Raw genomic sequence first — 19,840 nt, 5'->3', positions numbered from 1 at the left:
CTTAGCACAGTGCTTAGTACACACACGATATTCTAAAAACTCAGTAGAGAGGAGGAGCCTATGAAGAAGGCAAAAGTGAAAGGAGAAAAATCAGGAAGGTGGATCAAAAAGGTAAACAGAACATAGTTAAGCAAGGCATGGTTGATGATGTGAAGTATTAATAAAATATTAAGGAAAAGGAAGAATGAAAGGTGACCACCAGACTTAGCAACATGAAGTTTATGAGAGACATTAGCAAGTGCATTTTACTAGAATAAATGGAAGGGGGGGAAATGCAGACAGCAAATATAGACAACTCTTTCACAAAGTTCGTCTGTGAGAGGAAGGAAGAGAGAGGGTGATACCTAAAAGAGAACATAGGGAAGAGGGAAATTATTTTGTGTTTGTGAGAAAGGGAATTTTTAAACAGGAGAGGTTTTAAGATGTTCAGAACATAGTTTAGAGGGAGAACAGCATATTAAAAAATAAAGTACCTGAGAAAGAGCAGATAAAAAAACAAAGCACAGGAAGAATTAGTCTCAAAGAGAAGGATAAACTGTTTCTGTAACATGAGGGAAGATTATTAAAGGAGGAGATGCCAGGAGATTTCAATGTTTGAGAGTGGGATGTGGCGAGATTTCCTCTCTATGCCTTCTATTTTCTCCAAGTAGGAGGCAGGCTGAAAGCAACGGCGTAGAAGAGAAGATGAGAGGTTTAAGCAGAATGGAGAAGCTGAAATTGTCATTGTGTTAGAATGAGTTGACCAAAGAAATTTGGTAAGCATCCCAGACAGTAACATGAGCCAATTTAAGAATGGATATCAAGAAATTTATAGAAGAGGCAATCTGCTTCTTCTGTGACATACAATAAACAAGCAAACAAATAAATATATAATTATAAACCCTAAGTGCTATAAAGGAAATGAACAGGGTGCTATGGCAGAAAATGCATGGTATAAACTCTGAGACAGGTGGTTTTACTTTCACCTTTCAGATAAGGAACTCAACTAGTGGCAGAGTCAGTATTAGAACTCAAGTCTGTCTGCTCTAAGGCTTAAGCTTCAGACCATAATTTTATATACATGATGCTTAGTCCAATAAGCAAATTCAGTTTAAAAATCACATGGCATCTGTACAGTGTCTATAACAAAATAACCCAAAGTATGAGATACTGTCATAAATAATAGAGCCTCTAATATTTACCTGTAAACTTATTCCAGTTTCTTCTTTACTTTTTTCACTCAAGCTAGAAATAGTTGTACTTTGGCTTCCTTCTTCAAATGCAAGACTTCTGTTTGTCACAAGAACACCTCTTTTAAGGAGAACATACTATTTGGAAAGCTCCTGAATACATATACTATAGACTTTGACAGAAAAAAACTAATGAAGGTTGCAAACAAAACAGAATAAATCACTTATACTTTAAAACATAATACCATTTATACCTAGGACGGAAAAGGAATTTGTGAATGAAAATTATATTTTAAGAATAATCTTCTACATATGGGAAGCCTATATGCAAAAATATGATTATTTATAAAGAGATAGGATTGTTTAAAAATAGAGCAGATGCCCTCCAATTCAGGTACTATGTATTCTGTCAGTGGTTTCACCTGAAATTCAACCCAATCAGTAATTACAGACACACAAATAAAGACCACAATAAGAATTTAATACCTAATAGATATAAATTAAGACAACTGATATTAACTATTGAAAAGGAAGTAGATCAGTAGGATCCACTTAAACCAAGATTATAAAACTAGAAAGTGACAGTCAGGATTAGAACTCAGATTTGTCTACTTCAAGGCCTTAACTTTATGCATTTTATACATATAACATTCAGTTCTGTAAGTAACTTCAATTCTAAAACCATGATGCTGTGGTGTCTATAACAGTAATAATCTAATACATAAAATAAATACTATCATAAGTGATACTGCCTCTAATATTTACCTATATACTTATTCCAGTTTCTTCTTTGTTTTTTTTTTTTTTTTTTTTTTTTTGAGATGGGATCTCCCTCTGTCGCCTAGGCTGGAGTGCAGTGGCACTATCATGGCTCACTGCAGCCTCTCCCTCCTGGGCTCAAGCGATCCTCCTCTCTCAGCCTCCTGAGTTGCTGGGACTACATGTGCAAGCCACTCTGCCCAGCTAATTTATTTTTATTTTTAGTACAGCTGAGGTCTCACTATGTTGCCCAGGCTGGTCTCAATCTCCTGGTCACAAGCAATCCTCTCACTCTGGCCTCCCAAAGTGCTGGGATTACATGTGTGAGCCACTGTGCCCAACCTTCTTTACTTTTTTAACTCACACTAGAAATAGTTATACTTTGGCTCCCTTCTCCAAATATAAGGCTTCCTACTGTTCCACTTCCTTATCAACTACATTTCTGTACACAAATGGGTATAATCGCTTTAAAAAACAATTTGGGACCAGGTGCAGCAGCTCATGCTTGTAATCCCAGCACTTTGAAAGGCTGAGGTAGGAAGACTGCTTGATCTTTACTAAAAATAAAAATTAAAAAAAAAATGAGTTGGATGCAGTGGTGTGTGCCTATAGTCCCAGCTACTTGGAGGCTGAGGCAGGAGGATCACTTGAGCCTGGAAGATCAAGGCTACAGTGAGCTATGATCCCGCCACTGCACCACAGCCTGGGCGAAATAATGAGACCCAGGCCATTTCAAACAAACAAAGATTTGAAAAGGGCAGTTGGAATAATACAGTGTTTTACTTTATTTTTTTACTCTTACTTTCTTGATTATTTTTTGTTCTTCACCATGATCTAGGAGTATATTTATTAGATTCTTATGACAGTTCTAACTCAGTCAGAGGAAAGCGAATTAAATTCACTAGAAATATAGGTAGATAAAGAAATGAAACTTAATTAGTCACAGAAAGAAATCAGTCACATTATGGCCATTTTGGATTATAATTTTGATATTTTATATCCAAAATGAATCTTGAATAGTTTAGGAATTAGTGGTAAATCTAATCTGATTGAAGTTAGGAAATAATTTAATCATTTGAAAAATATTTATCACTCTTAAATTAAGTTCTCAATGCTAGGGCTGTTATGGGGAATATACAGAAAATTAAGTATGGACTCTGTCCTATAGGAATTTGCTATCTGTTAAATTTTTATAATACCTAATAAACATTCCTATTATTTCAGAGCAGGAATTACATATTCCTTTTTAAAAATTTATTATAATTTCACTTTTAAACAAAATTTCTATCTAAAATGTCTTTTAAATGGGGAACAGGAGGCAAAATAAACCTTTACTATAGACCCTTATTGAGACAATGCCAACATTAATTTTAAAAACCAAAAATTCTAAATTCCATTACCTTTTCTCTTGATCATCCATGCTTTTCTTATCTGCATAGATTTCTGCATAGAGTAAAGCTGTAAAGTGAGCAGCACAAGACTGAGCTACCTTGGCAACTTCTAGATAATTTAAATCCAGCCAGAAAGCATCATTAAAAATTGTTCCTGAAGAAGGTCTAAAGAAAAATGAGATATAATATCACTGACTTTTTTAAACTTCAATATCAAAAGAAAAGCATGTTGATATAGAATACAATGGTAGTAACTGCTTAACAGAAAATTACAAATTCCCAAAAACCACATTTCCCCAATATATACCTATAAACATTATAAGATAACATGGCTGAAGAGTCCTATTTAATTAATCTTTTTGGTTTTTCTTTTTTTCCCTCAAACCTATCAGAGACTCTGATAAAACCTGTAGACTATCACCTGATACAAAATTGGGGTTCATATCTGCTCTCTACCAAGAAATCCATGTACCACAGGCTAAGAATAGGATACACAGAATAGCTAATACAAATGCACACAAGCACCCCCCAACACACACTTTAAAATAGTGAATTTAATACAAATATTGTTTCATCTAAGACACAAATACGTGTCTTTCCTATTGTGACTTATTTTCTCCTTAATGTATTGCCTAGGTTGAGTTACTAATAAAAATCTTCCACTGTGTTAATAGGTAGGTCAAGATTGAAAGGGACCATAGATAGTATCTTTTTCAAAACTAGCATTGTAGAGATGGAACATGGTAGTGCTTAAGAGCACTGGTGTTGAAGTACAATGCAGGAAGGTTCAACTCTAGCTATATTGCCTACTACCAGCTGTGCGATCTTCAGCAACTTAACTTCTTAAACCTCAGTTTCCTGGTTTCCTTACTTGTAAATGCTGGAACAACATGGACCTTGGAGAATGGGTGCAACAATTAAATAACGCCTGCAAAGCTGATGAATAAGGCACACCCTACTACACAGCAAGCACTCAACTGAAGTTAATTTTCTGAGGAACTTTAAGTTCAGAGAAGTGAAATAATTTCCCCATGGAAAGGAAGACACTGCAGACATTATTCTGATTTTGAAAGATGATAAGACTGAGGTTCAAAGACACCAAGCAATTTTTTTGTTGTTGTTGTTTTATTATTGTTCTTTGTTTTTGCCCAACATACTGTACAGGATAACAAGTAATTTTTACACAGCACAAGCTTGGACTTGAATGCATGTCTTTACCCCTTTTTCTATGTCCCATTCATAGTTTCTCAAGGAATCTTCTTTAGGATCTTATTCAGAATTAAAATGGAATATGAAGAATTTTTATCTTCTCCAAGTCCTGCTAATGTTAACACCATTCTACCCCAATGGTAAGTCTGAAATGAATGACTCAAAAGTAAAACTGCCTCCCAACACCAAGAAAACAAATGCTCTCCACTACATTAAAGCTTCTGATAGGCCTTCTCAGAAGATAATCTGGTATAAAACTCTAAGGTAAAATAACCAGAAGCAAAGACACTGAAAAGCATAAAACTTCTTTTTCTACTAGAGAAGAAGAATGGTTTAAGACTACATAGGAATTAATTTTTTAAGATATTAATGCATTTAAGGCTTAAAAACATTTCAATTTTCACTCACCTCTCCCTCTCATTCTTTACCAACCACCCCCACCACCACCACACACACTTATGAGACATCGATTCCTACCTATTCAAATTATAGGTCTACTACACTACTTCTTCAGAGTTCTGGTCAACTCTCAAGCAGTATTGATCAGTCAGACCATCCATTCTAGCAATTCCTGTATGCACTGTTAAAAATCTCATGAGAAATAACAGGAACGAAGATACTATACTATAAAACAATTTACCAAAAACAAGAAAATAAACATTGTCACAGCACAGTAGTGCCACAGATTTTGAGACCACTGCACACAGTAAAGAAACTTACATCTTAAAATAAAGATATATAAAGAAGACATTTACACAACTCTATTTACTTCTTAGAACTAAAGCAAAGAGAAAAGTAAAAACAGGGGTAATACAGCTAAATGTAACTTGGAAAAACACTTGCTCCTATCCCTAACATAGATGAAATAAACTGGAGCCAAGAAGGCTGCATAATTTAACAAAGGTAACATGGTTACTGGTACAGCTGGTACTAGAATTGAGAGTTCTTGACACTGATTTAACCAAAGTGCTATCCTGAATATGGATTACTGCAAGGAGATATAAATATCACACGAATTAAATATAACACTTTGCAACAGCTTCACCTAAAATAATCATGTTAAAATTCAGCCAATAGTTAACAAGTTACACTCTAGATCCTAAACGTAAGAAGCAGCACTCATTACATTACCTCTTTTGTCTTCTCATGTAGTCCACAACAGCAAGCATTGTTCTTTGTGATTTTTTATCCAAACAGCATCGAAAAAAGTGCTCTGACTCTGACAAACAAAAATATCTCCCCTCAGTCCCAGGCATTCTTGCTTACACACCTTCTTCCTTCCTGTTTATGTGTCTGTCTCCCACTATGCTATAAGGTTCTGGTGGGCAGTACCTAACACAAAATTGGTTCTGAAGGAATTTAATAGCATTTCTTTTGCTTGTAAAAGAAACTATTATCTTAATAAAAGTGAGAACTTACATTGTAATTTATATTTTGTTTCCGAGGAGGACTAATTAATTGATTCAATAAGATCTTTTATGTGCGAGGTCCTCAGTATATAAAAGCATGAACAAGACAGATCATGTCAGACCATACAGAACTCACTGACTAGCCTGGGACATTACCACACAATATGATAAGTGTTATAACAGAAACTTTAAAATGCTACAGAAGCTTAGCAGAGGCAACCTCACCTAGATTAGAAAAGTTTCATAGAAAAAGTGATACTGGCCAAGTGCAATGGCTCATGCCTGTGATTCCAGCACTTTGGGAGGTCGATGCGGATGGATCACTTGAGGCCAAGTTTGAGACCAGCCTGGCCAACATGGTGAAACCCTATCTCTATTAAAAATACAAAAATTAGCAGGGTGTGCTGGCACACATCTGTAATCCCGGCTACTCAGGAGGCTGAGGCACGGGAATTGCTTGAACTTGAGGGGCAGAGGTTGCAGTGAGCCGAGATTGCACCACTGCACTCCAGCCTGGGTGACACAGCGAGACTCTGTCTCAAGAGAAAAAAAGAGAAAAAAAAAAAGAAAAAAGAAAAAGTGATACCTGAAAGAAGAGTAATAGTCATGAGAGCAGGAAAGGATAGTGCTACAATACATTAACAGAAAATTACAAATTCCCTATTTGTACAATTACTATTGCTACAGGCAATAATAACAATATCTGAGATGGCTGGAAGCAAGAAATAACTTGGAAAATTTAATGAAAGAATTTCAACTGTGCTAAGTCATAGAGCTAGAAAGCAGTAAGGATGCTAAGGGCAGAGAGAAACAAATGGACTAAGTTATTCATAATATGGAATTGGCAAGATTTGGTAATCAGATGAAATATGTGAGAGAGGTTTCTAGTAAGCAAGTGAGTGCCATTTGTCAAAGAGGTACACTTTTAAAAAAGTAGGCTGGGGGAAGAGATGAAAATGATGACACATTTGCTTTTGGACAGTTGAGTTTGAGATGCACATGGGATGTTTAGTGAAGGCAATGAGGCTTATAGCCATCAGAAAAGATACACCATTTAAATTTTACAAAAATATGCATTTACTTTCCTTTTCAATAACAGAATTTTATATGTGAAGTTTAAATTTTCACTTAAGGTAATAAAAATATTGGCACTGTATACAGATAAAATAAAACAATTACTTTACCTTCCAATGGCTGTGGCATAAATACATAAATGATAAACATGAAAAAAAGTCTTGGCCATGTTCATGATAACAAATTACCAGATTATCATAAACAATGATTACCTTAAACTATGTAATAAAAATTGTTTTTAATAGTACTGTAAATTATATATTAAAGTTTTAAATGCTTAAATCACTTATACCTGTATTTTCCCAATTAAAGATAAGAGATACATTTTAGATAGTTTACAAAGCCTCTATGAGAATTTTTATTTTAGGATTTTCATTTCAGTGGCCTAAGGAAAATTCATATAAGCACATTCTAGATCATTTAGAGAAGAGCCTATAATCTAATAGGATCACAGGATGGGCATCTATGTCTATGTTTATAATTTATATTTTTCCACATAGTAGATGTGTAATTGCTGTTAGCCAACAGAAAATAAAATACATAAAATATAAAGCATAGCAAACTGAAGTCTAAGTGACATTAGAGTCATGTCAAATGAAGGTTGTAGCAGTAAAGCTAAAAGAAACAATTGGAAGAATTGAGTAATCACAACCTTTGCTGAAGTGACTGGAAGGATTGGGAGGAGCTGATTAGTTGTGGCAAAATATCACATTAAATCAACATTTATATTAGAATTGATTAGTCTTTAAGTATAACAAGTGAATTTGTACCTAGATTTATGTTTGCATATAAAACACATTAATAATATATAATAAAGACAGTTAACAATAAAGATCTGTGAATTTTGTATCCTTTTATAAAATTTCGGTTTTAAAAACTGACCCATAATGAGCCTTCAAGCATGCATATATGTATTATACATACCCAGCTCTTGGTGGAATTTCTTTTGCTATTATTCTCTTGGCATGAGAAATACTCATTATATGTCATAGAAGGAAAGTAGGTTATAAGAGTAAATAAAGTACAATTCAATTTTTGTTTTAAACAATTAGAAGGATATATACTACATGTTAATTATAGTTATACAAAGGGTTTTTTTTCTTTTTTTAGACAGTCTCGCTGTGTCATTCAGTCTGGAATGCAGTGGTGTAATCTTGGCTCACTGCAACCTCTACCTCCTGAGTTCAAGTAATTCTCCTGCCTCAGCCTCCCAAGTAGCTGCAATTATTGGCGCCTGCCACCATGCCCGGCTAATATTTGTATTTTTAGCAGGGACAGGGTTTCACCATGTTGGCCAGGCTGGTCTTGAACTCCTGACCTGAAGTGATCCACCAACCTTGGCCTCCCAAAGTGCTGGCATTACAGGCATGAGCTACCGTGCCCGGCCAAAGGCTGCTTTTTAAATTGACTTGGCCAGAGCTCTGAAAATATGAAAGTTCTATCATATCTGCACCACAGTACCTAAAATATCTGATTGTGTTTGTTTTTTCCATTGCTGGAATGTGGGTGTTTCTTTTTCACATTAATATTGCCAGTGCAAGCACAGTGCCTGACACATATTGAAAGCTCAATTAGTTGACCCATTCATTATCAATAGCCGAAATGTACTGAGGGAATACTGTACATCAAGTATTATCCTAGGCACTTTACACACATTATTTCATTGAAAACTTGTTGCAGCTGTTGCAACTTTTATCTCCATTCCATAGATGAAGAAACAAATTTAGAGGTTATAGATTTAATCCTGTAAAGTGCTTTTAGTGGGATTCCACCTTAAATCCATCTTTCTCTAGAACTGAGTTTACAGTATTAATGTTAAAAATTTAATAGAATACCTGAATCCAAGTTTGCAGGGGTTGTGGATCGGCTCATTTGCGAGAAGTGTCGAAGACAGCTGGTGAAAAATCCCTGAACATGTGTAGAAAGCAGATTTCTCCATGATTCATTTGTATCTTGGAGTAAAATATCATGAATCAAGTATGGAAGTACAGTCTGACAAAAGTCAGTTTTCACCTAGAATATACAAACAAATCCACCCAATAGTTTGAGTAAAAATGAGTAAAATTAATATATTTTACTTAAAATTTTCATGCCCTGTTGACATATTAAATTTCTAAAAGATGATAGATTAATCTGCCATAAACTCAACATACTGCTAAAAAAACAAACAAAAAACATGTATTAGATGGTGTTTAAAAAAACCATACCAGGCTAGTATATCAATATCAAATATATATGTTAGTGACACTATAACTGTTTATTTCCAGTCTAGGCCATTAGCATAATGAAATAGAATATTGCTTACAAATGAAATTATATCACCACTTTAAATACAATTTCAGAGTTGAAAAGCGTTAGTAACAGAAGGAGTTTTCTGATTTCATAGAAGAGGGAAAAAGGTATCAAAAGTCTAAGACAAAAGTTGGAAATCTCATTTTTATGCATTTTCTATCCTCAGTGAAGAACTACAACAGACAAAGAAGGCCATTACATAATGGTAAAGGGATCAATTCAACAAGAAGTGCTAACTATCCTAAATATATATGGACCCAACACAGGAGCACCCAGATTCATAAAGCAAGTCCTGAGTGACCTACAAAGGGACTTCAATTCCCACACAATAATAATGGGAGATTTTAACACCCCACTGTCAACATTAGACAGATCAACGAGACAGAAAGTTAACAAGGATATCCAGGAATTGAACTCAGCTCTGCACAAAGTGGACCTAATAGACATCTACAGAACTCTCCACCCCAAATCAGCAGAATATACATTTTTTTCAGCACCACACCACACCTATTCCAAAATTGACCCCATAGTTGGAAGTAAAGCTCTCCTCAGCAAATGTAAAAGAACAGAAATTATAACAAACTGTCTCTCAGACCACAGTGCAATCAAACTAGAACTCAGGATTAAAAAACTCACTCAAAACCGCTCAACTACATGGAAACTGAACAACCTGCTCCTGAATGACTACTGGGTACATAATGAAACGAAGGCAGAAATGAAGATGTTCTTTGAAACCAACGAGAACAAAGACACGACATACCAGAATCTCTGGGACACATTCAAAGTAGTGTATAGAGGGAAATTTACAGCACTAAATGCCCACAAGAGAAAGCAGGAAAGATCCAAAATTGACACCCTAACATCACAATTAAAAGAACTAGAAAAGCAAGAGCAAACACATTCAAAAGCTAGCAGAAGGCTAGAAATAACTAAAATCAGAGCAGAACTGAAGGAAATAGAGACACAAAAAACCCTTCAAAAAATTAATGAATCCAGGAGCTGGTTTTTTGAAAAGATCAACAAAATTGATGGACTGCTAGCAAGACTAATAAGAAAAGAGAGAAGAATCAAATAGATGCAATAAAAAATGAAAAAGGGGATATCACCACCGATCCCACAGAAATACAATCTACCATCAGAGAATACCATAAACACCTCTACACAAATAAACTAGAAAATCTAGAAGAAATGGATAAATTCCTCGACAAATACACCCTCCCAAGACTCAACCAGGAAGAAGTTAAATCTCTCAATAGACCAATAACAGGCTCTGAAATTGTGGCAATAATCAATAGCTTACCAACCAAAAACAGTCCAGGACCTGATGGATTCACAGGAGAATTCCACCAGAGGTACAAGGAGGAACTGGTACCATTCCTTCTGAAACTATTCCAATCCATAGAAAAAGAGGGAATCCTCCCTAACACATTTTATGAGGCCAGCATCGTCCTGATACCAAAGGCTGGCAGAGACATAACCAAAAAAGAGAATTTCAGACCAATATCCTTGATGAACATTGATGCAAAAATCCTCAATAAAATACTGGCAAACCAAATCCAGCAGCACATCAAAAAGCTTATACACCATGATCAAGTGGGCTTCATCCCTGGGATGCAAGGCTGGTTCAACATATGCAAATCAATAAATGTAATCCAGCATATAAACAGAACCAAAGACAAAAACCACATGATTATCTCAATAGATGCACAAAAGGCCTTTGACAAAATTCAACAACCCTTCATGCTAAAAACTCTCAATAAATTAGGTATTGATGGGACGTATCTCAAAATAATAAGAGCTATCTATGACAAACCCACAGCCAATATCATACTGAACGGGCAAAAACTGGAAGCATTCACTTTGAAAACTGGCACAAGACAGGGATGCCCTCTCTCACCACTCCTATTCAACATAGTGCTGGAAGTTCCGGCCAGGGCAATCAGGCAGGAGAAGGAAATAAAGGGTACTCAATTAGGAAAAGAGGAAGTCAAATTGCCCCTGTTTGCAGATGACATGATTGTATATCTAGAAAACCCCATTTTGTCTCAGCCCAAAACCTTCTTAAGCTGATTAGCAACTTCAGGAAAGTCTCAGGATACAAAATCAATGTACAAAAATCACAAGCATTCTTGTACACCAATCACAGACAAACAGAGAGCCAAATCATGAGTGAACTCCCATTCACAATTGCTTCAAAGAGAATCAAATACCTAGGAATCCAACTTACAAGGGATGTGAAGGACCTCTTCAAGGAGAACTACAAACCACTGCTCAATGAAATAAAAGAGGATACAAACAAATGGAAGAACATTCCATGCTCATGGGTTGGAAGAATCAATATCGTGAAAATGGCCATACTGCCCAGGGTAATTTATAGATTCAATACCATCCTCATCAAGTTACCAATGACTTTCTTCACCGAATTGGAAAAAACTACTTTAAAGTTCATATGGAACCAAAAAAGAGCCCGCATCGCCAAGTCAATCCTAAGCCAAAAGAACAAAGCTGGAGGCATCACGCTACCTGACTTCAAACTATACTACAAGGCTACAGTAACCAAAACAGCATGGTACTGGTACCAAAACAGAGACATAGATCAATGGAACAGAACAGAGCCCTCAGAAATGATGCCACATATCTACAACTATCTGATCTTTGACAAACCTGACAAAAACAAGAAATGGGGAAAGGATTCCCTATGTAATAAATGGTGCTGGGAAAACTGGCTAGCCATATGTAGAAAGCTGAAACTGGATCCCTTCCTTACACCTTATACAAAAATTAATTCAAGATGGATTAAACACTTACATGTTAGACCTAAAACATAAAAACCCTAGAAGAAAACCTAGGCAATACCATTCAGGACATAGGCATGGGCAAGGACTTCATGTCTAAAACACCAAAAGCAATGGCAACAAAAGCCAAAATTGACAAATGGGACCTAATTAAACTAAAGAGCTTCTGCACAGCAAAAGAAACTACCATCAGAGTGAACAGGCAACCTACAGAATGGGAGAAAATTTTTGCAACCTACTCATCTGACAAAGGGCTAATATCCAGAATCTACAATGAACTCAAACAAATTTACAAGAAAAAAACAAACAACCCCATCAAAAACTGGGTGAAGGACATGAACAGACACTTCTCAAAAGAAGACATTTATGCAGCCAAAAAACACATGAGAAAATGCTCATCATCACTGGCCATCAGAGAAATGCAAATCAAAACCACAGTGAGATACAATCTCACACCAGTTAGAATGGCCATCATTAAAAAGTCAGGAAACAACAGGTGCTGGAGAGGATGTGGAGAAACAGGAACACTTTTACACTGTTGGTGGGACTGTAAACTAGTTCAACCATTGTGGAAGTCAGTGTGGCGATTCCTCAGGGATCTAGAACTAGAAATACCATTTGACCCAGCCATCCCATTACTGGGTATATACCCAAAGGACTATAAGTCATGCTGCTATAAAGACACATGCACACGTATGTTTATTGCGGCCCTATTCACAATAGCAAAGACTTGGAACCAACCCAAATATCCAACAATGATAGACTGGATTAAGAAAATGTGGCACATATACACCATGGAATACTATGCAGCCATAAAAAATGATGAGTTCATGTCCTTTGTAGGGACATGAATGAAACTGGAAAACATCATTCTCAGTAAACTATCGCAAGGACAAAAAACCAAACACCGCATGTTCTTACTCATAGGTGGGAACTGAACAATGAGAACTCATGGACACAGGAAGGGGAACATCACACTCGGGGACTGTTGTGGGTTGGGGGGAGGGGGGAGGGACAGCATTAGGAGATATACCTAATGCTAAATGACGAGTTAATGGGTGCAGCAAACCAACATGGCACATGGATACATATGTAACAAACCTGCACGTTGTGCACATGTACCCTAAAACCTAAAGTATAATAATTAAAAAAAATGTTTATTTTTTAATAAGCCCAACTTCTGGGTATAAAATTTGGGTAATTATTTGTGGTATATTCCAAAGAGCAGAAAAGTGCTCCAATGCATCTGGCACATTAAAACAGTATTCAGCTTTACTTTTGCTATTCACCACACTCCATATTTAACATATGAATGAATCATTACACTCCATATCCGTCATATTCATCATACTTCACACACATAAGACAGGTTATAGATTACTAATTGCACCCTTCTTCTTTTTCAAACCCAAAGACAAGGCAAAACACCAGTTTTAGAGCTAGAGAATTTAAAGTACCAGAAATGGGGTGTGTACACATGTATATTTGGAATACTTTATTTTCTGCCTCAAAAGTAAAACTTTATAAAAATCTTAGCTTTGTTCACTAATGAGAAATAAGCTGTATGTGTGTTCAGGGTACCACTCTGCTGAATTGGTATGAGTGTGGTGTAGTATTGCAGAGAAGGTGATGTTTTATTCACTGTCACTACTTTTTCTGTAGAAAATAAGAACTGCTTCTTACATTGCTTTCAATGTGAGTACAATATGAAAATACGTCTCTATCAGTTACCTGTAATCAGCAGATGTTTGACCTCGTCAGATGTTGTATTTTCACATTTCTGTTGAATCACATTTGACAGTGCTATAAATTAACTCTGTAAATCTTAGAGCATCATAGTATGCTGTTTTAGATTACACATTTGATGGAAGAGTATAAACTTTGTTTCATTTGGTATGTACCTTTACTCTTTATTGAGATAAATTGTACTATATCCTCAAAAATAAAAAAGCTATGCTGATTGCTGCCCCACTCCTTTTTCTTATTCAAGAAAGCATATCAGAGAAAATAAAGGTGCTCTTATCAGAAGACGTAAACAAAGTTAGAACAGGCTCTTGGTTAACGCAAATAATTTATAATCAGCTGTATTTTAACTATCATTGGTATTAGTAACAAATTATTCAAGGCACCCCTTAGAACTCCTCTAGTATGTTGCTATCCCGAAGCTGAAACCTAATGCGTAAAGTTATGACTAAATACGGACGCTCACTTTAATAAATTTACAACCGTTTGAGTGGGGGTGATATTATGTGACGATGATGTGCAGTATCACAGCACTCTTTAGATAAACAGATCATAAACAAGGAATTACATCAGACTAATTAATCTTCTTACTTCACACATTGGCTTTAATAATTGAAGAATTTCACATTTGGTGCCCCCACTGTCCAAAAAAGCACAAGTCAGTGTCTTTATCCAAATGTCATGATTTTCACTTAGAGGAATCCACAGATTTATATCATCCAGGCCTTCAAAAGGGTTTTCTTTGTCAAATCTGGGTACTTCTAAAAACTAGAAAGAAAGGGATTAGAAAATGTAAATAAGAGAAGTGGAAATCATTGTACCTTTCCTACACAAAATGAGTATAACAAATCTGTTTCTGAATAAAGCTAAATCTGGAGGCAATGTTTACCTTTTAAAATTAAAACATTTATGTTTATACAAGAGGCAGAGTGGTATGGCAAAAACTGCTGCTTTAGGCAGCAGAAAAATTAGGTTCTACTCTCAGCTCTGTCACTCATTAGTAGCATATTACACACATCACAAACTCTGACTCATCTGTCTCTTGAACAAAACTAGACCACATCTACCACAGAAACTTGATTTCAAAATGAAATGAGATTTTAAAATGTTAAAATTATAATGCCTTCCAGGTTATATTATTAGTTTCATTAACGGTTTATATTACTAGTAATTTTACTAACACCAAAATTATATTTATGATGCACTGAAAGTACTGCTTCAATGTTGGGTTTCTGCCCTGAAATTAAATTGGTGAAAACTAAACTGTGTATTTCTCAGTCACTTTATGAAAAGAAGACAGTAAAGAGGAATGCTTAGACTAAGGAAGGAACAACTGTTCTTAAACATGCTTCACAGAATACTTACAGTGGAACCTTATTATGATATCAACATGGAAAAAGGGAGAAATCTATGGGTCATCCTATATTTCACCAGGGGATTGTGATACGTTAACTTGCCATGGAAATAAACACTTGTGGATCACAATAACTATAAACCATACCCAGAGCTAACAGCTTTCATGGGAGCAAAGTAGGGTTTTCTATTTCTAAAAAAATAAGGTCTGTCTTTAAGAATTTCCCCTCCCCCCAAAATCAACTACTATTTCCTCAGGTTACCTATCTCAGCTTTTCCACACTGCCATAATAAATTAAAAATAACACATTCCCTGGATTTATGAAATATGGCTTAAATTACTTATAGGAAAGGTTAATTGTTAGTACAATACTATTTCAAGCAATTTAACAGTCATGACCCACAGCAAATAGAACTGTTTTAGATATGTTGGGTATTCAGTAAACATTTATTACTTAAGAGACCTTTTTTCTCGATGTTCTAAAAGGCTGTAGATAGGCCAGCATTGGATCTGTTGTCATCTTATAAATCTCCCAGAAACTATGTCCAGTCTTTGTGGCTAAAATGTTTTTCAAACAGGTAACAGCTGCTGATCGAACTTTGACACTGAAAAAACAAACAATTCAAATGCCTATCAAGTACACCAGTTGTTAATCTTGATGACTGTTAACCTCCACTGAAAAAATTTCAAAATTAAAATGTAAAATTTGTATTAGGAAACTTTACATTTACAAAATTCTCCAATATCAAACAAAATTATCAAAAGACTTTCACTAGTCATTCAGTAAACTTGAATTACTAATCACTGCAACAGCAATTCCCTTCATTCAATACAGTTTAATTGTGACTACTATAAATTAAAAAGACTCACAAAAAGAAATACTTGAAAATAATATGTTCTAATACATATAAGTAATAAAAAATTCTGGGAATCCTTTTGTCCACATCTTCATATGCTAAAGTCCCTTGAAGATCTAAAGTTTTTCCCTGTTAAAGAAAAATACAAAAAAATTGTACCTGCTTCCTAGTATTCTTAAGTCACACTAATATTTCTGTGCATCTGTTTCAGAAAAACCAATTTTGAATTACTATGAAACGAATGAAACACTTAATGCTTGCAAATTTTCTGTGGCACTCTCTTCAAAAACTGTGCTTGATATACCTTGATATACATTTAAAAAATGAGATGAACTGGCTGAGTGTGGTGTGGCTCAAGCACATAAACCTTGCATATTAGGAGGCTGAGGCAGGAGGATTGCTTGAGCCCAAGAATTTGGAGTTACAGTAAGCTATGATCTATGATGTATGATCATGCCACTGCACTCCAGCCTGGGTGATAGAGCGAGACCCTGTCTCAAAAAAAAAAGAAAAGAAAAAAGAAAAAAAGAGAGAGATGAATTAATACATGTTAATACAAGGATAGATGGATGGCTAGAAGTGATTAAGCAAGGACAGCATAAAATATAGAAACTATATGATAAGCATATGGGTGTTTACTATAAAATTATTTCCATTTTGCTGTATGTTTAAAACTTTTTATAATAAAATGTTTGGAAAGAAACCACACAAATTTGTTTAATGAAACAAAAACAACAACAAAAGAAAGAAATATACAGGTACGTTAAATCAATAATGGAAACATGGCAGACATTATTGCCAATCATTTATTCCTCAAGAGAAGGAGGAAGGGAAGTACAGAAAAAAATCAAAACACGTATTTATCTTAGAAAGGTGCCTGGTTGTGAGGAAAACCTTTTGAGCCTACCATCAAATATAGTGGTGATGGAGAACTCAAAGACACCAATCAATCAATCAACAAATAAATAAGAGAGAGAAAGAGCATGCAGGCAAAAGTAATCTCAACCAACCAGTTGAAATTTTGATATGTGGTGCAATTGTTTTGCATAGAGAATAAATAAGCAATAGAAGACCCTGTCTGATTAGCTTAAGACTTCTAGGATTATAAAACAACCTCTCTGCTTTATGGCTTATTTTAAAAGGATCAAAATAAGGCCTCACTTAGAGGACAGTGGCACCTCTGATATTGACAAGAGCCTAAAACATCTCCCTTTATATTCCCCTATCTTAATTTTCTGTGTAGAACCATCTGGTATTTTTCTTATTTATTGTTTATTTGTCTAGTCCTACTAAAATTTTAACAGGGACCTCCTTATCTGGAATGTTCACCATTATATCAAGTGTCTGGCACATAGTAGGGTAAATAATTATGTGAATTAATAAAAATACAAGAATTTTCATAAAGACACTGAGATTTAAAAAAGGACAAAGCTTTAGTTATTGAGAATATCAATTTGTGTGAAGTATCATTCTCCATGAATGTCAAGTGAGATTACATATAAGGTATGAATAAATACTCACCAATCTTCTACCAGTGTGTTATTCAGGTAGGTCAGCATTATGAAGGTCCACTGAAGTTCTTTATCTTCAAATAACTTAAGGGCCTTGGTATAAGATGCATCTTTACTATGTTGTATAGCTATGGTAGAGAAATCTATAGGACCCACTTCTCCCAAGCAGCTTCCAACAGCCTCTACATATAGAAATTCTATTTCAGTAGAGTCATAGGTAAGAGATCATACATAAAACTGAAATTTCCTAATTTCAAAACTATAATGCTGTTTTGCTGTACTTCAAGAATTAACCTTAAGGCCGAGTGCAGTGGCTCACGATTGTAATCCCAGCACTTTGGGAGACAGAGGCGGGTGGATCACCTGAGGTCAGGAGTTCAAAACCAGCCTGGCCAACATGGTAAAGCCCCATCTTCAGTAAATATACAAAATTAGCCAGGCATGGTGGCGCAGGCCCGTAATCCCAGCTACTCAGGAGGCTGAGGCAGGAGAATCACTTGAACCCAGGAGGCGGAGGCTGCAGTGAGCCGAGATCGCACCACTGCACTCTAGCCTGGGTGACAAAAGGAAAAAAAAAAAAGAGAGAGAATCAACCTTAAAACTGTTAAAACTTTTGTTGAGATATCACACAAATTCCATAATCTTAAACACACAGTTCAATGAAAATTTATACATACAAATACACATTTGTTCTGCCTGTGTTCTCCCTAACCAGATGAAGATAGGACATTTTCAGCAACCCAGTGGGCTCTTCGTGCTCTTTCCATCATGATGGTATTTACTAAAATATGTTCACAAATTTTTTGACAGCCCTTCTTTCAAAGGGTAGAGCCTAACTTCCCTCCCGTTGAGTGTGGGCTGTACTTAGTGACTCACGTCTAACAAACAGAATGCATGTAAGTTTTTCACCTCTTTGATTAAATTTATTCCTGGGTATGTATTTCTTTTAGATGCTATCATAAATGGAATTGCTTTTCTAATTCTTTTTGGATTGTGCACTGCTAGTATATACAAACACCACTAATTATGTGTTGATCTTGTACCCTGCAACTTTGCTAAATTCATTTATTAGCGCTACAGTAGCTTTCTTGTAGATTCTCTGGGATTTTCTATACATAAGATCATGTCATCTGTAAATACAGATAGTTTTACTTCCTTTCTAATTGGCATGCTTTTAATTTCTTTTTCTTGTTTAATTGCTCTGGCTAGAACTTCCAGTACAATGTTGAACAGCAGTAGTGAAAGTGGACATTCCTGATCTTAGGGGGAAAGCTGTGAGAACAAACCACATTAATTTTATGCTACACAGGAAAGCCACTTAGGGCTTCTGTTGTAAATCAGGTCTGTCCCTAAAAGCAGTGCCACTATGGACAAGGAGGTAAATATGCTGGTTAAAGAAAACTTCTACAGTTCTGGTAAGATTCTGTTTCTTAGTCTGGGTGCTACATGTACAAGTGTACTCTGCGAACATTCTTCAAGCTAGATATTTTTGATCTGTATACTTTTCTGTATGTAGGATATATCTCAATTTTTTAAAATCTACAAAAAAGGAAGTACTCTAGATATTAGGCTCCTACTGAGAAGTTAAGGCTGTTGAAGAAAGATAGTAGAATCTGTGAAACACTACTTATTCCTATTTTTCTAATTTGAAACAAAACCATCACAAGAGCTTCAAGCTGACTTTAACCAGGTGATTTCTCCATCCCGTGGTCACTAAATCTAAACACCTAAACTAGACATGATGTTGGCTTCTTATCTTATGTTAGGTTTCCCCTCAAATGGCTGTAGGAAAGGACTTGAATGGTTAATTATTTAAGTTTAATCTAGCCCTCCAAGTCTTCATTCTTATGTCTGTTACATAACAAAAGACACTGAGTACCTGTCAGTTATAATATTTATAAAATATATCGGCAGTCAATTTATGTGCAACTTAACTCTAAAAACAGGTATTTCTGACTTTCCTAAATATTTACAAGGCATTTTCAAATTAAGTTATACACATATGTAAATCTCTAACTTCATTTTATATGAATATTTAAGGAAGAAAAGTACAAAAGGGGGCTTTTTAGGGACATTTTAATTAAACAGGCATGTAACTTAGCTAGCATCTCATATTTCCCCAATATCCCAAATGACAAACCCTCACTTATTTTGAAGATATAATAAAGATGACCACTCATATAATAAAGATGACCACCACATAACTCACATTCATTCAGCCAATACAATCATGCTTTGCTTAATGACACAGATATCTTGTGAGAAATGTGTCATTGG

General features: G+C 35.4%; 2 protein-coding genes across 9 annotated transcripts in view; one reads left to right on the top strand and one right to left on the bottom strand.

Moving 5' to 3' along the window:
* ATM (ATM serine/threonine kinase) overlaps positions 1–19,840 on the bottom strand; it is a 140,310-nt gene that overhangs the window by 51,875 nt on the left and 68,595 nt on the right. For 6 of the 7 annotated variants that reach the window (XM_055273004.2, XM_063636463.1, XM_063636465.1 and 3 more), the window contains 7 exons: positions 17,574–17,745; positions 15,659–15,800; positions 14,433–14,609; positions 8,847–9,024; positions 5,660–5,747; positions 3,329–3,484; positions 1,182–1,290 (listed from right to left, as the gene is read on the bottom strand). In XM_055273004.2, coding sequence (XP_055128979.1) covers positions 1,182–1,290; positions 3,329–3,484; positions 5,660–5,747; positions 8,847–9,024; positions 14,433–14,609; positions 15,659–15,800; positions 17,574–17,745 — 1,022 coding nt within the window. The remainder of the gene's footprint in view (positions 1–1,181; positions 1,291–3,328; positions 3,485–5,659; positions 5,748–8,846; positions 9,025–14,432; positions 14,610–15,658; positions 15,801–17,573; positions 17,746–19,840) is intronic. The other variant, XM_063636467.1, reaches the window with a different exon arrangement.
* Positions 1–19,840, top strand: part of C3H11orf65 (chromosome 3 C11orf65 homolog) — a 213,110-nt gene that overhangs the window by 158,149 nt on the left and 35,121 nt on the right. The window contains exon 9 of one of the 2 annotated variants that reach the window (XM_063636501.1): positions 651–712. The exons of the other annotated variant lie outside the window; for it this stretch is intronic. Within the exon in view, the coding sequence (XP_063492571.1) occupies positions 651–676 (26 nt within the window). The 3' untranslated portion in view covers positions 677–712. Of the gene's footprint in view, positions 1–650; positions 713–19,840 lie in introns of those variants that run through there. 2 annotated transcript variants of the gene reach the window in all.

The sequence above is a fragment of the Symphalangus syndactylus genome, chromosome 3 (genome assembly GCF_028878055.3).
Source record: "Symphalangus syndactylus isolate Jambi chromosome 3, NHGRI_mSymSyn1-v2.1_pri, whole genome shotgun sequence".
NCBI lineage: Eukaryota > Metazoa > Chordata > Mammalia > Primates > Hylobatidae > Symphalangus > Symphalangus syndactylus.
The sequence above is the reverse complement of the archived record's forward strand: the minus strand, read 5'-3'. Positions and strand labels throughout refer to the sequence as shown.